At 42.1% G+C, this 21,441-nt stretch overlaps 1 protein-coding gene and 1 long non-coding RNA gene across 9 annotated transcripts in view; one reads left to right on the top strand and one right to left on the bottom strand.

Annotated features, from left to right (window-relative positions):
• The window catches only part of LOC138747450 (sodium channel protein type 8 subunit alpha-like), a 225,583-nt gene that overhangs the window by 83,628 nt on the left and 120,514 nt on the right, over positions 1-21,441 (top strand). For 5 of the 8 annotated variants that reach the window (XM_069906685.1, XM_069906684.1, XM_069906686.1 and 2 more), the window contains exons 5-7: positions 354-445; positions 15,328-15,555; positions 19,725-19,788. In XM_069906685.1, coding sequence (XP_069762786.1) covers positions 354-445; positions 15,328-15,555; positions 19,725-19,788 — 384 coding nt within the window. Of the gene's footprint in view, positions 1-159; positions 252-353; positions 446-15,327; positions 15,556-19,724; positions 19,789-21,441 lie in introns of all 8 variants that reach the window. The other 3 variants (XM_069906687.1, XM_069906683.1, XM_069906680.1) reach the window with 1 other exon arrangement.
• Positions 1,165-19,970, bottom strand: LOC138747451 (uncharacterized). The gene is made up of 2 exons (XR_011347504.1): positions 19,740-19,970; positions 1,165-1,291 (listed from the first exon to the last, which is right to left on the bottom strand). It is a non-coding gene; the product is annotated as an uncharacterized lncRNA (long non-coding RNA).

The raw sequence follows: 21,441 nt of genomic DNA, 5'->3' as shown, positions 1-21,441 counted from the left end.
TATTGGAAGGGTCAGTGATTTATTATTGGCCAGAAGATGAAAGATAATTTTTAATTTGTTTAGGTATTTATTAAATATTCCTCTGATTGGTGCGACATGCTGCCAACGTACTCAAAGGGTTAAAATATAACCACAAATAACTGTGATTTAATTCTGCAGGTATGTAACAGAATTTGTAAACCTAGGCAATGTTTCAGCTCTTCGCACTTTCAGAGTATTGAGAGCTTTGAAAACTATTTCTGTAATTCCAGGTAAGATGTCCATGATTGGTGTTAGGTGTTAAGTAGGCCCCGTGTACCTCTAGTTGTTTTGTGTCTTGTCATTGTGTTTGTGTGTGACCTCCCTTATTGCAGATATGTGACAGAGTTTGTGGACCTTGGCAATGTCTCAGCGTTGAGAACATTCAGAGTTCTCCGAGCTTTGAAAACTATCTCAGTCATTCCAGGTGAGAGCCAATTTAAACACGAAGGCTGACGTTTCCCTTTACGGGACAAATATCTTTCAGCATACTTGTTGCATGATAAACTCATCAGCTCACCAGCTTTATGGCATATTGAGAACATTATAATTTTGGCAGTTGCTGTCTTAAATTAAGTCTCTCGCTGCTTGATTTCACAGAAGATGCACGTGACTGTTCTATTAGGAAGAATCAAAGATTTTAACCTTCATCCAAAAATGTGGCTCTGGGACTATATTTTGTTTCAGCACCTTGACCCAAGTCTGGCAAAATTCAGAGGGTACACTGCCCTGACCTCCCAAGCTTTCCAGATAGCTGGTGATGGAATTTGTTTTCAGTACAGCCTCTCTGCTGCATAACATCTTAAATCTTACAAATCCGCGTTTGTTCTGTAAAAGAAAATGGACCATTGCGGATAGCATCAGAGGCTTTGTTCCTCTCTGAATTGCACCTTAGATTGGAAAGGAGGGAGAACATTGGGGGTAAATGCAACTTGTTTGAATCGCTCATTAATTTTTTAAAAAGAAAAAATTCTGATATTCAAATACAAGCACAGTTTAAAAAAAAACCCCGGTATCCGGCAGCTATGGAGATCGGTAGATGGTGGTTAAGAGAATTTTCCGGTTGCTTGAGATTGCGAGTTGTGTGGATTAGCAAACTGACCGCTGGCAGGGTGGGGCGGGGGGGTGGAATTTAAACTTCTGAGGTTTTATTTTTACCTATTTTCTGCATTTTATTTGTCGGTTGCTTGAATTCCGGCTAACGGGGTCTTTACTGTATCTTCAATTTCCTTCCTCGGATTGTTGTTTTCTTCCTTGGGGAGCGATTCAGCATCTAGCAGAGAGAGAGAGGTTCCTGAGTAACTGGAAACATCAGTTGAACATGGGGTTTAAGGATGTCCTGATTTCCCTGCTGCCTATACTATAGAACCAAGTCCTATAATTACCATAACATTGTGATTGTTTTCACATCCCATGTGGGAAAAATTTAAAATGTAAGGCAGAGTCAGAATTAGAATTTCAATGGAATTTGCAATGGGTCTGGAAAAAAAAGATCTCTCATGATCTTTGCCCACTTCCCTTGTAAAATTACATTCACCTACATGGCGGTGATATCAAAGTTTTTTAAAGCTTCCACGCACATGATAAATGTGGTAAGATGGCTTGAAATTGTTTTGGCTGTCAGTTTTGAACAATATTGACAAAACTCTTCCAGGACCGTTGATATTTGCTAAAATACTTGATTCAGCCTTGGCGTTTAAGCGATGCATGAACTGTGAATGTACCTTGCCTGTGTTCTCTATGAAGCTTTTCATTTGCTTCTGAATGTGGTATTTCAAGAGTTGCTTTCACTTTGAACTATTCTATTTTATGTCTGCCACACTTTCTGAAGAAAGTAAATCGATCAATATATTTTGTGTATTATTTTAAACCTCCACTGAATGAAATGCTGTTAAAATATTTATTTGAAATTTTTGACAATTGAACCAGCAAAGTGCTATATTCTTCTTCCAAATATGATATTATCTTAACCTCTGGAGATACCACTATCTATTTAAATTAATTTTGTCTTGTAATGGGACAGTGGGTGAATTACGGATGCATTTTTCAATACAAGACTTGGAATGTTAACAAGAGTCTAAGCATTCCTGCCACTATTGTTTATTTTTTTGATAGGGCACCTATTCGTGTCCTTATTAAAAGTAAATCCTTGTGTTTTCATCTTTTCAACTGAATAAAGCACAAAAGTCTGCAGATGCTGCAAATGTTGAAAAAACACTGCTGAGTTCCTTTAGCATTTCTGTGCGTTTTAAAAGGTGATCATTGGATTTGGAGTTGAGGCCAGAGAAATTGATGGGGTTGGGGTGGGGGTTGGCTCTGTGAATGCAGAGCTGGGGTGAAGGAGACAGGAGGGAAGAGGAGGAACAGAAACCTTGGAGGGGGTGGGGGGGGGGTGTTTAATGGAAACTGGAGAAGTCGATGTTACTGCCATCCAGTTGGAGGGTGCCCAGTGGGAAGGTGAGGTGTTGTTCCTCCAGTTTGCAGCTGGTCTCGGTCTGGCAGTTCACAAGACCATGGACAGACAAGTTGGCAGGGAATTGAAATGGGTGGCCACTGGGAGAGCTATGCTATTGCGGTGGACTCTTCAATTATCTGCTGCCTGTGAGCTCCAAAAGAAATAGACCATTCAGCTCAAAGTCTGCCTGGCAATTCAGCCATGGTTGATGTTTCTACCTCAAGATCTTCTTCCTACATTTTCCGCTTCTGACTTCCCTTGACGTTTTGAACAAACCCAATGGCTGAGTTCCCCAACAATGCTTCAGGATGATGTATTTTAGACTTGCCATCCTTTTGAGTGAAGTTTCTCTGAATTCTGGTCTGAAATGACCTATCCCCTCTGTTTAAGACCCCTGGCAATGCAGGACAGCACAGGAACAGGTCCTTGAACCCACGCTGAATACAATGCCCAAATTAAAATAAAACAGTTGAGCTGCACAAAGAACGATGCAAACAAACTTGGGTGGCACAGTTTGGCAATGCTATTACAGCTCCAGTGACTCGAGTTTGATTCCTGCAAGGAGTTTGTACTTTCTCTCCATGTCTGCATGGGCTTCCTCCGGTTTTCTCCCACCGTTCGAATGGTCCGGGGTTGTAGGTCAATTGGGTGTAATTGGGCGGCACAGGCTTGTGGGCCGAAAGGGCCTGTTACCCTGCTGTATGTCTGCATGTTTTTAAAAAAAAAACTGGGTGTGAGGGGTATCAGCATTTTGTTTTCAGGCTTAGTGACTGAAATTTCGTATCTTATTCTCACATCTGGACAGGTGGGATATTTCAAGGAGGAGATGCACAAGAGTCCAGATACAAGGGTGGGCAACATTTTAATTTAAACATACAGCACGGTAACAGGCCATTTCGGTTCACGAGTCCGTACTGGGGGTATATGTTAATTGGGCAGCATGGGCTTGTGGGCTGAAATGACCTGTTGCCAAGCTGTATGTCAGGATGAAATTAAAAGGAAATTAGGAAGACTAGGTGGACAATAGATATTGGTATGTCAAGTTAAGGAAGTCCTTAAGATATTCCTTAAGTACATGAAAAAAAAGAGGATTGGGAAAGAAAATGTGGAGATCCAAACACAAGACGGAATGCAGAGATGGGCAATGTTCAAATAGAATCTTTACAGTCGTCTTCACAGAAGAAGGATGTGATCATAGAAGTTGATGAAGAGTGTGAAGTATTAGAAATAATAAATAGAAAGTGAAGACCTATTAAGAGATCTGACATCTTCAGAAGTGGATAAATTGGCAGGCCCAGAAAAAAAATGATTCTAGGTGTCACAGGTGGACGGGGTTGTAAAGAGAGCTTTTGGCATCTTGGCCTTCATAAATCAAAGTATTGAGTACAGGAGATGGGATGTTATGGTAATGTTGTATAAGACATTGGTGAGGCCAAATTTGAAGTATCATATACAGTTTTGGTCCAGGAAAGATATCAATAAGATAGAAAGAGTGCAGAGAAGATTTACTAGGATGTTGCCTGGTCTTCAGGAACTGAGTTACAGGGAAAAGTAAAACATGTTAGGACTTTATTCCCTGGAGTGTAGAAGAATGAGGGGAGATTTGATTGAGGTATTCAAAATTATGATGGGGATGGACAGAGTAAATGTGGTTCCACTGTTTAAGAAAGGTGGGAGACAGAAAAGAGGAAACTATAGGCCGATTAGTCTGATGTTGGTGGTTGGGAAGATATTAGAGTCGATCCTCAAGGATGAAGTGATGAAGTACCTAGAGATCCATGACAGGATAGGTCCAAGTCAGCATGGGTTTTTAAAGGGTAGATCCTGCCTGACCAATTTATTAGAGTTTTTATGAAGAAATCTCAAGTAGGATAGACAAAGGAGAGGCTGTGGATGTTATCTATTTAGATATTCAAAAGGCTTTCGATAAGGTGCCGCATATTAGGCTGCTAAACAAGATGAGGGCCCATGGAATTACAGGGAAGTTATTAAACTGGATAGAAAAGTGGCTGATAGGCAGGAAGCAAAGGGTTGAAATTAAGAGTTCCTCTTCTGGATGGTTGCCTGTAACTAGTGGTGTTCTGCAGGGGTCGGTATTGGGGCCACTGCTGTTTACAAATAATATATTAATGATTTATATTAATGATTTGGATTGTGGTATGAATGGTTTTGTGGATAAATTTGTGGATGACATCAAGATAGGTGGCGGAGTAGGAAGTGTAGTAGAAACCGTAAAGTTGCAGAAGGATGTAGACAGATTAGGAGACCTGGCAAAATTAGGGCAGATGAGATTTAACACAGAGAAATGTACAGTTGTACATTTTGGCAGTGGAAATAAACAGGCAGAATACTATTTGGATGGGGTGAAAATTCAGACCTCGGATGTGCAAAGGGATCTGGGTGCCTTCGTGCAAGGAAACCTAGAAGTTAATGACCAGGTGGGATTGGTAGTGAAGAAAGCGAATGCTATATTGGCATTCATTTCAGGAGGAATAGTGTACAAAAGTAAAGAGGTGTTGATGAGGCTCTATGGGGCACTGGTGAGGCCTCATTTGGAGAACTGTGTGCAGTTTTGGGCCCCCTATCAAAGAAAGGATGAGATGTTGTTGGAGAGGGTGCAGTGGAGATTTACTGGGATGATTCTCAGAATGCAAGAGCTGATGTTTGGCAGGTCTTGTGTTGTATTCATTGGAGTATAGGAGAATGAGAGGAGATCTCCTAGATGCATTTCTTATTTTGAATGTTTAGATAGGGTGGATGCGAGTAAGATGTTTCCCTTGGTGGGTGAATCGAGGACAAGGGGTCATAGTCTGAAAATTAGAGGTTATCCATATAAAACAGAGATTAGAAAGAACTTCTTTTGCCAGAGGGTCGTGGATCTGTGGAACTCACTGCTGCATGCAGCAGTGGAGGCCAGATCACTGGGAGTATTTAAACATGAAATAGACAAGTATCTCATTAGTGAGGACATCAAGGGATATGGGGAAAAGGCTGGAAATTGGAACTAGTGTAGAGTAGCTTAGTGTAGATTTATGGAACAGACTCGATGGGCCTAGTGGCCTGGTTCTGTTCCTTTGCCTTGTGATCTTGTAAAATGTAGGTCGGCCTTTTCCACTGAGGGGAGGTGAGATATAAACCAGAGGACATGGATTAAGAGGGAAAGGGGAAATGTTTAGTGGGAACTTCTTCACACAGAGAGAGGTGGGGGTGTAGAATGAGCTGCCAGCTGAAATGGTGAATGCGGGCTCAATTTTAATATTTAAGCAGATTTTGGACAGGTACGTGGATGGGAGGGGGATGGAGGGCTATGGACTGGGGGAAGGTCAGTGGGACTAGGCCAAAAAAAAGGTTCAGCACAGACTAGAAGGGTGGAGGTGGCCTGTTTCTGTGCTGTAATTGTTCTATGGTTCTCTGGTTCTTAAAACAAGCAGAGAAGGAAATGGAGTATCAATTTCCAATGGTAATGGATATAGTCTGGGAATCCTGCTTTTGAGTGCAGAACTGCCTTTTGAAAAAGGAGAAAGAAATAGATGGAGTACCTCAACACAACACGGTCTGATGTTGGTTTTGGGATGACTTGGATGGGTGTGGGAGTTGGAGGCAGAGGTAATGGATGGATGGCATGATTCAGATTAATCAACGATAGTTGATGTGGTTTCCTTAACAGAATGTTCTACCTGACTCGATTGATTTTTATTCTGGGACAGTAACAGTGTTGATGAGGATAAGGCATTTGTTGTAGTTTGCATTTGTGAAAGCCCATGGAACCAAAAGGAAGTGGCAAGTTTAAAAACTCTCACTAAGTGACAGAAAGCAAGTCGCAATTTTAGTGGCTGGGGGGTTTCGATGGTTCTAAGCCCTTTTGGTTTATGGTTTATCCATAAACAATCTGAGCTAAACCTGCATTCACCGCTGTTCAGAGCTTGCAGACAATGTCAAGAATGGCAGTGTGGCTGATAAGAAATAAAATTCTCGGCAAAAAAATGGATTGGTTTGATGGACACAAAACTGGCAACGGGAATTCAATTTGAGCAAGTGTGAGGTGATGCATCAGGGAAGAGCAAACACGACATGGTTGGCATAGCGGTTAGCACAATGCCATTACAGCGCCAGCGATCTGGACTGGGGTTCAAATCCCATGCTGTCTGTAAGGAGTTTGCACGTTCTCCCTGTCTCTGTGTGGGTTTTCCCCGGAAACTCCAGTTTCCTCCCACCATTCAAAATGTACTGGGGGTTTGCAGGTGTAATTGGGCAGCAAGGCCTCGTGGGCCGAAAGGGCCTGTTACCGTGTTGTATGCTTTAACTTAAATGAAAATGTAAATTTAAAAAAATAAATTAAATGTAAAAATATGGTTGGAGGAGTAGAAGGATCTTTTAAATGCAAGCCCACAAACACCTGAGGGAGGTGGTTATGAAGACTTGTGGCATATTTACCTGTGTGTAATTCCAGTTCAAGTTTTAATACCACAGGAAGGATGTAATAACATGAGAGAGATTTATGAGAATGTCAAGATTCCAGCATCTGCAATCTCTTGTGTGTCTCCAGTTTACAAAGATGTTATTGGGTCCTAAAATTGATTGCCTTGAGGAGCAATAGTCTGGACTGGGATTGTTCGCTTTGTCCAAAGGAGACTGCAGACCGATTTAATTCAGGTGGCTGGAAAGGGGAACAAAGATCTTGCTTTGGGGAGTGGAGAAGTTAGTAACTTGTTTAAGTCGACAGGTGGAAGTAATTTGAAGCGAGCTGAGGAAAAAGTAATTTTACTCCATGTTGCTGCCTTAAAGGATGGTGAAGGGAAAAACTCTTCCCTGGGTGAACACTAGTTGAGCCAAAGCTTGTTCTGGAAGCTGGGAAGTGGAATTAATCGGTTTCATTTTGCTTGGGTGTCACGGCAGGATGGATTAAATCACCACCCACTGTGCCATAAATTTCTCATTGTATAAATCACTTGAAGTTTTGCTGCCGTCATTATATGGGTAAACAGTACAGATAGAAAGGTGAACACACAAACACTTGCAGACGCTGTAATTGCAGTAAGAACTGAAATGCTGGAGAAACTCAGCCGGTCTCGCAGCGTCCACAGGAGGCAAAGATGTCTAACCAATATTTTAGGCCTGGACCCTTCATCAAGGTATGAGCAAAAACCTGGCAGGCATCTGAATAAAAATGCGGGGAGGGGCGCACGCCAGTGGGCAATAGGTCATTGGTGGACGTGGATGGGAGAGCAGGAGAAGAAAGGTGAGAATTGATTGGATGAGGGGGTTGGCTCTGTGAATGCAGAACTGGCAGAAAGGAGACAGAGGGGTAGGGAAAGCCAGAGAGACAGAACTGAAGGAAAAGAGAAATTGGCATAGAAGGAGGAGGGAGACGGGGGTGTGGTGGGGGAGGGGCTAACAGAAACCAGAGAAGTCGATGTTAATGCCATCTGGTTGGAGAGGGCCCAGACTGTAAATCAAGTGATGCTCCTCCAATTTACGGGTGGTTTTGGTTTAAAAGTGCATGAGGCCATGGACAGACATGTAACTGCGGGAGTTGGGGTGCAGAATTGGAGTGGTTGGCACCGGGAGATCCCTGTCACTGATGCAGACAGAGCAAAGGTGCTCAGCGAAGTGATCTCCCAGTCTGCGCTCAGTCTCTCCGATGGGTATCATCTTTTGCCCGTGAGTGGTCCATTCAAGAGTCTGATGACAGCAGGAAAGAAAAGGTCCTCTTATCTGGAGCTTTGTGTTTTCATGCACATGGATCTTCTACCTGATAGAAAAGGGAAGAGAGTGACCAGGTTGGGAGGGGTCCTTTTGTCGCTTTTCCAAAACAACGGGAGGTATCGCTGGAAGGGAGGCCAGTTGCACGATGGCTTAAACAGTGTTCACAACTCTTTCAGAGCAGTCCCCATTCCACACATTAATGTATTTATACCTTGGGGACTTGATGAATTTACTCTGGCTTCAAAGAAAGTAGATTTATAAATTATTAAAAGTTGAATTAAAATTTTTTAAATGTAAATTTAGGCATATAGCATAGTAGCAGGCCCTTCCAGCCCACAAGCCCGTGCCACCACCCAATTGACCGACAACCCACCCACCCCATGTTTTGAAGGGTTGGAGGAAACCAGAGCACTCAGCGGAAACCACAGGAGAACGTACCAACTCCCTTACAGTGCCGGATTCAACCCACATTGCTGGCGCTGTAACAGCGTTGAGCTAACGGCTACCTTAACTGTGCCATCCTGAGTTTGGACTTTGTCAAGAAACATTGCCCAGAGGCCCAGGAAAATTATTTGCCTGTCAATTAGTGCTGCAAGAAAAGTGATGAGACTTTGATTTAACATTTTATCCGTTGATACCTTTGACAATGCAGAATTTCTTCTGTGAAGATTCACTGCACATTATGCTAGCTTCCCTAGATTGGCCGCCCAATCTGTGTCCTTCTGACATGAAGGTGAGAAAGCTCCCAGTTGAACCAAACCTGGGTCTAAATGTGATATTCTCCAAGTATTTTGGTTTATGGGGTCTACTGTTGTGAAGCTTGAGTTCTGGTTGTGCAAAGGCTTGCTGCTTGTAATAATACTGAAGAAAAACAGATTATGTTGAGATCAGTGTTAATTTTAAAATGGAGGAAAGAAGTACAAGGGTTGATGAGATAAAGTTCCAGTTAGGCAATGGAATCGAGCTGGTTAGATTTGGGAGAAGACAACTAATGGACTGAAAGCATTCAAGAACTTCTGCGTATGTGAACCCCACAGCTAAAACGTTTGTGGAAGAGCAGGGGCAGAACACAAAGCACAAATTAAACCATTTGAGCTTGAAATGCGGTAAAACCCCTGGTATCCGGCACCTGTGTGAATTGGTAGATGCCGGGGAAGTAAATTTGCCGGTTGCTTGAGATTTTGCGTGGATTGGCAAACTGACTGCTAGGGGGTGCCAATTTTAAACTTCTGTGTTTTTTTTACAAATTTCTGCAATTTATTTTTGCCGGTTGCTTGAATTCTGGATAACTGGGATTTTACTGCAGTGAATAAAATATAATGGGAGTTTGGTAAGGTCCTGACAGCAGGTATAATAGAAGAAATTATGTTATTGTTGTGTTTTACCATCAGACATTGGGTAACTTCACAATCAGTCCCAGCAACTTTATTGCAAAAGGCACTGCTGAGCGGAACTAACCAAGTATTGGACAAGAGGATGTAGTAGAAACAGAATGCTGGAGAAACTCAGCAGGTCAAACAGTATACCTTGTATAGACTTACGACCATCCACACATACAACCGCAAAAAAAAAAACTGGATAAATTAACATCATAAATTAGCATCACCGCCATTATCGTTGGGGGCTGATGACGGTCTGTGGGGAGGGAGCAGAGCAGTGGAATCAGCATGGAGGCTGATGGCAGGCTGTCGGGAGACTTTCTCAGACTTTCTCTACCACCCCCTCCCTCCCGACAGCCTGTCACCATCCCGCTCCCAGTGGATGAACGATAAAACAGAGACAGTGAATTTCTGACTTAAGTCCATTTGGGGATATGACTCAAGTCCATTTTGGTCAGAACAGAATTCGGATGTTGTCGGGGAGTATCTGTACATAACCAACATATAATGACAAAATGTAGGAAGGCACCCAAACAAAATGGTGGTGGGGCAGGGAAAGGTGCATACTCCCACAGGCAGGAGGTAACCTGTCCCTGCCCCTCCCCCACCATCTATAATGTTTTCTCTGCATTAGACCTGCATTCAATTGTGTCGCCATTTAGAGGTCACCTCGTTTTGTTTTTCAGTACACGGTTTGCACCTTCTCAGTTCTGTTTTTTGTGGCTGTCTGGAATGAACTGAACAGGCTCAGACTTTTCAAGGCTATCGCCACTGAGGTTGAGTTTGCGGGCAAACTTGTCTGCACTCTTGCAGCTGGACTGTTGCCTCTGTGGAGGTCGAGATCACGTTGAATCTCCTCTCTCCAAACCCGCCTCCCTCGAGATCTTTCCAAGTGGCAGCAGCTGCCATGTCGGTCATGTGCCGCTCTCCACTGCAAGCGGAGATGTCACTGAGGCATTGCACTGGGAAAGGAATAAAAGGAATAATTTCATTCACTTTTAAGCAACTGGCATTTTGGGCACTGGGGCTTGCCAGCCTTGCCATCTTCCTGGGAATGCTGACAGATATAGGTGCCATTATGTTCTCTCTTTAATGATGGATCATTTCAGCCCCTTTGATATGTCTGAGAAAGCAGAGTTGGAGCACAAGAGTGTTTTTCTGGTTGGCAATTGGTGGTGAGCGGGGTGCCGCAGGGGTCGGTGCTGGGCCCACAACTCTTCTCCATATATATAAACCATATGGAAGAGGGGACTGAGTGTCATGTATCTAATTTTGCTGAAGACACCACATTGAGTGGAGAAGCAAATTGTGGAGAGGAGACGGAGAGTCTGCAGAGAGATACAGACAGGTTAAGTGAGTGGGTAAGAGTCTAGCAGATGGAGTTCAATGTTGGTCAATGTGAGGTTTTTCATGTTGGAAGGAAAAATGGAAGATCAGGTTATTATTTAAATGGCAAGTGATTGCTGTCGTGCAGAAGGACTTGGGAGTGTTCGTGTATGAATCACAAAAGGCTGGTTTGCAGGTGCAGCAGGTTGTCAAGGAGACAAATGGAACATTGGCCTTCATTGCTAGAGGGGTTGAATTTAGGAGCAGGGAGGTTCTGCTGTAACTGCACAAGGTCCTGGTGAGGCCGCATCTGGGGAACTGCCTGCAGTTCTGATCTCCTTACTTGAGGAAAGATGTACTGGCTTTGGAGGCAGTGCAGAGGAGGCTAACCAGGTTAATTTCAGAGATGAGGAGGTTGGCCTATGAGGAGAGATTGAGTCACCTGGGACTGTACTCGCTAGAATTTAGAAGAATGAGAGGGATCTTATAAGAAATATATAAAATTATGAAAGGCATAGATCGAGGTAGATAAGTTGTTCCCATTGGTGGGGGAGACCAGAACGAGGGGACATGGGAGTAGATTTAGGACGGAGGTGAATCTGTGAAATTTGCTGCCCATTGAAGCAGTGGAGGCAACCTCAGTAAATATATTTAAAACAAGGTTGGATAGATTTCTACATCGTCGGGGAATTAAGGGATGTGGGGAAAAGGCAGGTCGGTGGAGATGAGCCAATCATCAGATCAGCCATGGTCTCATTGAATGGCGGAGCAGGCTCGACAAGACGGATAGCCAACTCCTGTTCCTGATGTTCTTGGAGCAACGTTCTAACCATCTGTACAAATATTATAAATGTAATGCTCGTCTGCCTTGTTTCACTCAATTATTTGGACAGATTGGCTTTGGCATCTGTTGCTGGTTCAATTGTTTCCTTAATATTGCTGAAATGTCAATGAGATGGCTAATTGGTTCAGTGAGAAAATGAAGCTCTCATTTTCATTCATACCTGGAACAAATTGGTGATTAATTCTTCCAAATCAAATTGTCAAATCATAGTTGACTCATAACTGCTTTAATTTTCAATGTCTTTGAGAAAGCTCAGAGGCCAGAACTTCTATTGTGCTTTCATTTCTATGGCATCTACATCTCTTTGATAGAAACCTCAGGGTTGGTGATTTCAGCTTCAACAATACAGAAGTTGTCTGTGGCAGAGGGAGATGAATATCATTACGTTGCAACACAGAACAGTTCTGTTGTTGTCTCTGCTTCCCATTACGTCCCTTCACTTGTGATTTTAGTTGACTGATGAAATGCATAAATTATTTGGTGTAATTGTCACAGATCAAATTCTTGAAAGATGACTTCAAATTGGTACACACAGCATGTTCTTGCCATTGAATAATGTGACTCAACCTGTCAGTGTGAACGCTGGAGAGGCTTGATTGTTTAATTTCCCGAATGTGGTACCAAGAATATTCATTTGTGTTGTTGCTGTTGAGCTCAAAATGAGCATTTTGTTTCCATTCACAGGAAATACTTTTCACAGGCTAGAGATGATAGTGGATGCCACCGTGTTTGTTCCAGATTCCCCTCTTCACCATTCTAACAGATGTTACATCTGGTTCTGTTTGTTTGGACTGAGCTCATTAATCGTCCCTGTAATGAGAGCAAATAAAATTTTGATCTGCAAATCTCTTCCCCCTAAATAGTTTAGTGCCAATAAAAACAGATTTAAACATGGTGGAAAATCTTCATTCCTTTTCTGTTTTGCTCCAATGGGTTTCAAATGATTTTTCAAGGACTACTTCAGCAATTACTTGAGGTGTAAATTTTGTTTTCAAAAGTTGGTGGTTTTATTGTTTACAGTGATCTGCTTTATTTTAAATCCTTGATGAGAAGGACAGCTGCATTAAATATTTGACTGCAAACATATTTAATATGGAAATGGGCAATGCAGACTCTCGCCAAAATCTGATAAACGTACAGAGAAATAAACTCACCTGTGGTTCTGAGGGTTGGATTCCCATCTTTGGTGTTTTCTCGCTTCAATGCATGCATTTGAACAGATTTGGGCAAACCATAGAACTATCAGTAATGCAAGATGGGCCTTCATGAACCATATTTATAGCCCTTGAACCCTTAAACAACTTTGCTGGAAGTTTCATTTATAGCAGCGCAATCAAATATCATTAACCCACATTGGCCAGTGAGTAGATTCGAGAGGTTTTGGCGCTGTTCCCATTTTCCTTCCAAGACCGTTGATTTTGGTGGATTTCAGCGTCACTGTCTGGGAAAGTAAACCAGCCAGCTTTCTTGCTGCCACTTGATGGAAAATTACTTGTGCGACGGCTCTACACAGAGATGGCGAGTGGGGTTGCTGTGACTTTCTCTGGCCCACAAGCCCACTGTCACCTGCAGTCTAGTCTCTGTGGAGAATGACTGCGACTGGGGTGTAAAAGGGCAGTCTTCTAAATCAACCCATGAGGACTCTGCTCAAAGTTTTGAGCCCCCTTTCTTGTGAAGCAGTCAAGTTCTGCTGGTTTCTTCTGTTCTTCTCTCCTCCTGACTACATGAAAAATGTTTTCATTTCAGTCCATGGCCCCCCCTCCCTTAAATCTGCTGAGACCCACCCCCAACCCCACAATGAGAATGTCTGCTCTAAAAAGTAGAATTTATTTTTGTCATAAATGAATTTTGTTTCACTCTGTGTGCCATCGTAGGCTGATCTTGTCTAATGTCTACACATAAAAAGACTCTGCAAAGAAGTGGAAGAGTTTTCACAATTTTGATTTGAATATATTGATATGTGTGGAAGAATAATGATTTTAGCTGTATTGATAAACCAAAGAACAAGAACAAGAACTTCTCAATGCATGAAAAAGCTTAAACATTGCGATCCAATACTTCAGTTATAAATCTAATAATCAGAGAGTCAGATTATTTCTCTGTATATCTTGCCACATTACGTTCACTGTCTATAATCTGGCAAGCTAATTTAGCTGTAATTGGGCAACACGGTTACGGTGCCAGTGACCAGGGTTCAAATCCCGCACTGCCTGTCAGGAGTTTGTCGTTCTCCCTTTGACTTGCATAGGTTTCCTTGGGGGGGGGGGAGGGGGGGAGGGGGGGCGGGGCACGGCACTCCGGTTTCCTCCCACCCTCCAAAAACATACGGGGGGTTGTGATGTAATTGAGGGGCATGGGTTTCACTGGCTGGAAGAGGCTTCTACCGTGCTGTAAGTAAAACAAAACCCAAGTTAATTCTTAGTCTCTTGTCATTGTACACTCATTATGAAATAGTAAGATCAGTCAAGAGTCTAACATTTGGCCCACATTGGATGAGTATGAGCATACTTGACCAATTATTTAATTTTATTGTTAAATTGTCGATCATTTCTAAAATATTTTTGATCAACTGATTAACTTTTGATGAATTATAATTTGAGTTTTGAATCCATATTTGGTGTGTGCACCTTCTTTTGGGATATCTGAGCTGCTGTGAAGGTATAATCTAGCTCTAGAATTGAGAAGTACGATGCTCTCAATCCAGTTTTCTCGAATGGATGACCTCTGCGTAACATTTTGCAGATTAATTCCTTGATATTCAGCGTGAAAAACCTTGGTGCAAGGGAACACAGCTCTTCATCTGAATTACCTTTCTGTTCCCAGGCTAGATCAGTCAAAATGAGACTCAGAACTACTGTCCATCAAATCCCAACTAAGGAAAGCACTATTGCCAGTTTTGTACAAGCGAGTCCTGAACTACAGGCCCAGTGTAATGTGGATATTCGTCCAAGGGACACGGTCTGGTTCACAATTCAGTCCATGTAGTGCCCACAGTTTTGTCCCTTCATATCGAGAGAAATCAGTGACGCAGTTCAAGTGCCCCATCATTCGTTATGTTGGTTATGAGAAAATTAGGGCAAAATTGTGCTGTTGTACATTCCCCTAAAGCAACAGTTCTCAGCCTTTTTTTTTGTCCACTTACATACCACCTTAGATAATCCCAGACTAACTACAGACCACCTATTGCACCCTCTGCCATAGTTGCTCTGTGGTTAGTCAGGGATTATTTAAGGTGGTATGTGAGTGCGGGGGAAATATTGGTTGAGAACCACTGCCTGAAAGAGTTGGATACAAAGTCCTTGATAAGTTGTTCAATCTTGATGGTAAATGTTGCATTTTCCTTGCAGTGAAATGATAGTATTATTGCAAGCTGAAACTGTAAGTTTCAACTAAAAATAATTGGTGGTTAGTGACTATTAAAATGTTTCTGCCATAAACGTTTTCAATGACTCTTTTTGGTTTTGAATTCATTGACATGATTTGCACAACATTGCTTGCTTTGTGCATGGATTATTTGTGGAATGCGACTTTTGTTTCATTTGAGGGAGAATGATTAATGTTCCTGAAGGGTATTCCTATAATGTTTCTACTTTCTGCAGGTTTGAAGACCATTGTGGGTGCTCTAATTCAGTCTGTAAAGAAACTTTCCGACGTAATGATTTTGACTGTATTTTGCCTGAGTGTTTTTGCTCTCATTGGACTTCAGTTGTTCATGGGCAACTTAAGGCACAAATGTGTCATTTGGCCAATCGATCCAGTATATTTTAATGCCACAGATGAAAATGGAACGAGGATTTTCGACTTTGACGAGTACATTATGAATGAAAGTAAGCATTTCATGGTTTTAATGTAAATCTTTGAATTACTTGGTGAGAGTAATGTTATCGTATTCTCAAATGGTCGAAAGCAGTGGTTTTCAACCTTTTTCTTTCCACTCACATCCCACTTTAAGTAATCCCTATGCCATAGGTGCTCTGTGATGAGTAAGGGATTGCTTAAGTTTGTATGTGGGTGGAAAGAAAAAGGTTTAATCATCCCTCATTGACTCGTTATGTGCACGGTTTCAGAACTCCAAAGGAAATGGGCCAATGACAATTTTTCACTAGCAAAATATTTCAGTAACAATTGGGTCTAGAGCAGTGGTTCTCAACCTTCCCTTCCCACTCACATCCCATCTTAACCAATCTTTTACTCATCACAGAGCACCGATGGCATTGGGATTACTTAAAGGGGTATGTGAGTGGCAAGAAAAAGATTGAGACCCACTGGTTTAATGTCACAAGTGATGAATGATCATTTTCTTCACAATAAACTCCAGCTTGTTCGTGTCTCATCATGCAGTACAACAGAATCAGTTGAGATTTGGGTTCCTCAGGTTGAGCGCTCAATTTCAGAGGGTTCATTTTAAAATCATGTTGAAACAGGCAAAGGACAAGAGGCCCAGTTTCTCTTGAGCCCATTTCCCTTCTGACCTTCCTGTGAAATTATTCTGTAGCCGTATTGCCCCTTGGTTGAAAAGATTTTGCCCAAATTTCCATCTTATTGCTTCAAGTTTAATTGTGTCACAGTTCGTTGTGAACGTCCCTCATTTTATCAGTTGATGCTTTGCTAGCTGAAGAATTTTAGTGAGTGATTGTTTTGGCTTGAGTCTCCAGAATGGACAATTCAGGAAGGTTTGAGTTCAGAATAAATAGATTTTTTTAAAACTAAATACTGATGTTCAATCTTTGCATGACTGTAGATCCCTTGGCAAGACCAACTATTGAGTTCAAGAAGGTTGGATTGGTTCCCAGTTCAGTCATTAAAATGGCCCTTTGATTGTGGGGTTATGTTGTTTGAATGTACTGACTTGTTTTAGTACATGAATGAGTGTTTTGCTTTAGTCACTAGCTGGAGAAAAATTGCCTGACATAGTTCACAAGTCGCCCCGTCTGGAATGGGCCAGAGAGCAGTTGTGCAAATCCCAGACAATCGTTCCATTGCTACACCGGTTGCGACATGCCAGTGGTCTTCCATGTTGGATTTCATTTGCCCTTCGCTTGTCGCTTTCTCACGTGTTCTTACTGACCACACACCCATGGAGGTTCATCAACAGCAAATTTGGATAGATTGTACTTGATCCTCTCCTCCCAACCACTCGATGGAGATTGTGAACAATTGGGGCCACTGCAGCATTGCATTTATCACCACTTGCCAACGTAAAATGGATTATTTGAAAAGATTCTCCTGTTTGGACCAATCCTTCATCCCGGCCACAATATTTCACTCTATACTGTGCACTCAAATTCATTTAACAATCTCTTGTATGGCACATTATTGAAGGCCTGCTGAAAATCCAAATACACCATATTAACTGTTTGATGTTGTAACTGGTTCCTTCTTACCCCCTCAGAACAAAAACTTGGAACAGATACTGTGTTTGAAATGTGAGTTTCATTGCATTTAACATGCAGAGGAAAACCACGAACTTGCGACATATGTGTGACACATTAGTCAGAAACCAGAAAATGTCACTTCCATTACAGCGGCACGGTGAGCGTAGCAGTTTGCACAATGTTCAAATCGACTGCTGTCTGAAAGGAGTTCTCTCTGTGTCTGGGTGGGTTTCCTCCCATTTTCACAGTAGATAACATCGAAGATTCCAAGTATAAAGAAGTGTACATTGGAGGTGAAGAACTTGAAGGTGTTAATAATGGTAGAGAGAAAGTACAAGAGAAACTAATGGGAACAAAGTTTAACATCTATGGGATTAGATTACCCAGATCCCAGGGATTCTGAAAGAGGTTGCTGCAGAGATGATGGATACTGTGTTACTTCCTAATTTTGCTGAGATTCAAAAATCAGCCCAGTGGGTTAGAAAAATCCAAATGACTGTGCAGAGAAGGGGCAAAATGCTGGGTGGTGAGTTAGAACGGTAGCAGATTAAGTATGAAGGTCCAACATTGGTTACATTGGTCAATAATTTTTTTTGCAAAGTTTTCCTTCCTGAAAAAAATGGAGATTATGAGAGACAACTTCAAGCTGAACACAAAGATAATTTCAGATTTGCTGGAACATGTAGGAAGTTGGAGAAACATTAAATTAACTTTGATTGAATTTAAGGTGTTTAATCACATCATGAGGCTGACACCTTGCTTCAGTTCAACTGACCGAAAAATGTTTTGCCGCTGATTTTCATTTGCACTCTCGTGCCAGTGTCCAACAATAGTCGGCCAGCACGGATGGATTCCAGTTGCCCTGATACCGCATTTCCACAGTCACAATGTCCTGGTGAAACCTTCCACACTGTTTGTCACTGATGGCACCAAGATCAGCCGGGAAAGACGCCCAAGTGTGAATCCAGAAAATGAATTTTCAACAACATGTTGCACTTTAATGATTTTGTCTGCTTGAAGTCGACAAAATATGACATGAAATCACAAAAAATGGTTGTATCTAAAAAAACGGTCCATGATAGGAAAATGTGAAGGTGATTTTCATGATAGCAGGCCCCCAAAATCCATAAAATACACCCAAAGGTGTTCGGGAGGCAAAATCTACGTTGTCCAGTGTAACTAATCCACATTGTGGAAATCTTCATTGTTTCAATGTTATTGGGGAAAATCCTAAAGCCCAAGGAAATTATAGCAGCTTGTTCAGAGATATGCCAGTGACTTTGCACATCATAAATTTGGTGAGCAGGTACAGAAAGAATTTCAAAAGCCAAACAACTTTGTTTGAAGAGGGTTGAAGCGCACGAGTTTACAAGTCGACATGCAGTGAGAATCCACTTGGCGTACTAAGTAGAATTTTAGTCTACTTGTTAGCAAAGAAATAACTTCCCTTGAAGTCGGGCAACAACTTGTGCACTGAAATAGAAACAGAGGGTCATTCAGCCCTTTGTACCTGCTCCATGACTGATATTTTATTGAGCAGTCGTTGCTTTTCCCAGGCTCTTCCCACCTTTTATTGAATTTCCTGCCTGTTTCTGCTTGGAGCCCAGGCACAAAATGTTGGTCACCCTTTACTTCCCATGGCTGCTGGGCGACCTACTAAGTTTCTCCGGCACATTCGTGCACTGCTCCCCACCCCAGCATCTGCAGTCTTTCCTGCTTAACTCCCTTTCAATCGCTGATTATTTAAAAATCAATTTCTTGAACCTGGTGGCTTTTGGGTTGTGAATACCCTTTTCTCATCCCTGCCCTGGATGGTTAGCCTCATATTTTGACATTGTGGTCCCGGGATCTTCAAGCCCCTGCCAAAGGAGGCACGGTTGTCGTAGTGGTTGGCACCAACTATCAGGACTGGGGTTCAAATCCCGCGTTGTCTGTAAGGAGTTTGTCCCCACGTCTGTGTGGGCTTTCCCCAAGGACTCTGGTTTCCTCCAAAATCTACCGGGGGTTGTAGGTTAATTGGGCGGCACGGGCTCGTGGGCAGAAAGGTCCTGTTACTGTGATGTATGTCTACATTAAAAAAAAGGGAAATGCTAATTCTGTTTAGGCTTGTTGCAACCTCAAAAGATTTTATTGCCCTTTCATTTCTCCGTGTGGGTTTTATCATTATTTTCCCAAGTGCCTGTTACAACACCTTTAATTCTAATTTCCTTCCTTCTGGTGTTCGACTAGCTCATCTATAGTTCCTTATTTTCTCTCTACATCTTTAAATTGTGGCCTGACGTTTGCTACCTTTCATTCTGTGAGAACCATTCTAAAATCTGTGAAGTTCAGGAAGATAAAGAGCATCTCCAAAGTTGTCTTTTTGGCCACGCATACCATCAGAAAATCACATCCCTTAAAGGATAAGATATCAAGCCAGAAGATAAACTCATACATGAAAATGCAGCTCTCCTTTGCTTTAATTTCTCTTGTGTAACTTAAATTCTCAAAGTTTAGAAATCTGATCATGACCCTATCCAGCATTTCTAACATGTAAAATAGTACTGTTTAAAGAAAAATGCAAGATATTTTGCTCTAAATTTGTTATAAATCAGTCTAATTAAAACTCTGCTTGGTTACAGCAAATTTTTACATACCGGCAGGGTTTCCGGATCCTCTACTTTGTGGAAACGGCTCAGATGCTGGGTAAGTTTTCTGTTCTGCATGTCCTTTCATTGTTCTGCTCTGCCCTGTTTCTGAATTGAGGCCAAATGGAACAATGTATGATCTCTTGACTCTGGTGGTTAACTGATTTCAGTTGGGTGACTATTGTGTGATCGTTTTACCTCTCACTGGAGCGGAAGGAAATGGCTCAGGTGCCTCTTGTAAATTGTCTATTGTCGGAAAGTATGTGGAGATAGAGTGCTAGTAAAAGCACCTGTTTCCATGGTTTCATTGTTTTCCCCTTGATGACTAAGCCACTTGGATCACGTGCCATCAATTGGTCTGTGTCTGGAGAGTTGCACGGTAGCATATCTTCGATGGGAAAAGAAATAGAAAACCTGGCTCCTCGAGGATTGAGGAAAAATTAAATTGTCATCTCCTCCTCTCTGAAATATGATGAGAATGACTTGACATTGGGTTATTTAAAAATAAAGTTAATTAAAATAATCCACTTCGTATAATTTGATAAAAGTTGATTGCTTTGTTTCATTTATTATTGCTTTGGAAATAAAACCACACGGTCTTTCAAGTTCGTAACAAAAATTGCCATTGATCGCGGATTTTCTATTTGGGGTTACCTATTTAATGCAGCACACACTAAGATTTCAGAATGTTTAATCTGGGTGACCACGAAAGCTTGGTTCAGCGTTTAACTGTGCACACAATATTAGATCAGAACGTTGAGTTTGGGTCTCATTTTAGGGTTTCCAGCTCGATGGAAAGTGAATGAAATGTTAAACTAAGGTTTTGTCTGTTCTTCTGGTTATGGTTGGCAATGAAGGAGAGGCTGAACTTTGCCCTAATGAACCAACGCTGCCAAAAAGTGGATCAAACACTTGTATCATTGTTCATCTGGGAGAACCACACAAAAAAAGCTGCAATGTTAATTTTCCAAGCCCACACTGCCTATTGCTTTGTTATTGTTGTACATCTTCAACGCTGATGAGTTGATGCCCACAGCCTCCATGCACGGTCTCCTACTGCTTGTTGGCCTGGTGGATATCTAATATCTGGTGAGTAGATTTGTGGTGATGGTGAGGATAATCTTTTGATGGTTGGCAAGAGGGGTGGGGCAAAGGCAGATGGAGCGTAATCCTGATGAATGTGAGATGATGCAATGAGGAAAGACTAATAAGAACAGGAAATGCACAGCAAATATTGGAGCCCTGGGCATTATTGAGGAAGAGAGGGACCTTGGTATCCCTTAAGGTGGGAGAAGTGCAAGATATTGATGAAGGTGTCGTGGATATTTCCCAGGGTATGCTTATGGTGTATCTTTCTAAAGCATAATTGAGCTGACATTTGGACTGACTGTGTGCCGCTCTGGTAGCCCCACTCTCAGAGGGGTGTTATTGTACTGGAAAATATGCAGAGGAGAGTTACCAGGCTGTTCTCTGGAGGGGACTAGTAAAAACACGACACTGGAAAAACTCAGCAGGTCAAACAGTGTCCTTTATGTAGCAAAGGTAAAGATACAGAACTGACGTTTAGAGCTTGAGTCCTTCATCAAGGTGTGTGTGGGTATCTGAGTTGGGGGGGTGGCTGCAAAGGCAGGAGGTAATAGGTGGAGAAGGGAGGGAGGGGACTGCAGCGATCAATGGGAGGAAGGATGGTTGGGTGAAGTGTTTGGGGGGG

Source organism: Narcine bancroftii, chromosome 12, assembly GCF_036971445.1.
Source record: "Narcine bancroftii isolate sNarBan1 chromosome 12, sNarBan1.hap1, whole genome shotgun sequence".
Lineage (NCBI taxonomy): Eukaryota > Metazoa > Chordata > Chondrichthyes > Torpediniformes > Narcinidae > Narcine > Narcine bancroftii.
Note: the sequence above shows the minus strand (reverse complement) of the source record. Positions and strands in the feature narration are given on the sequence as shown.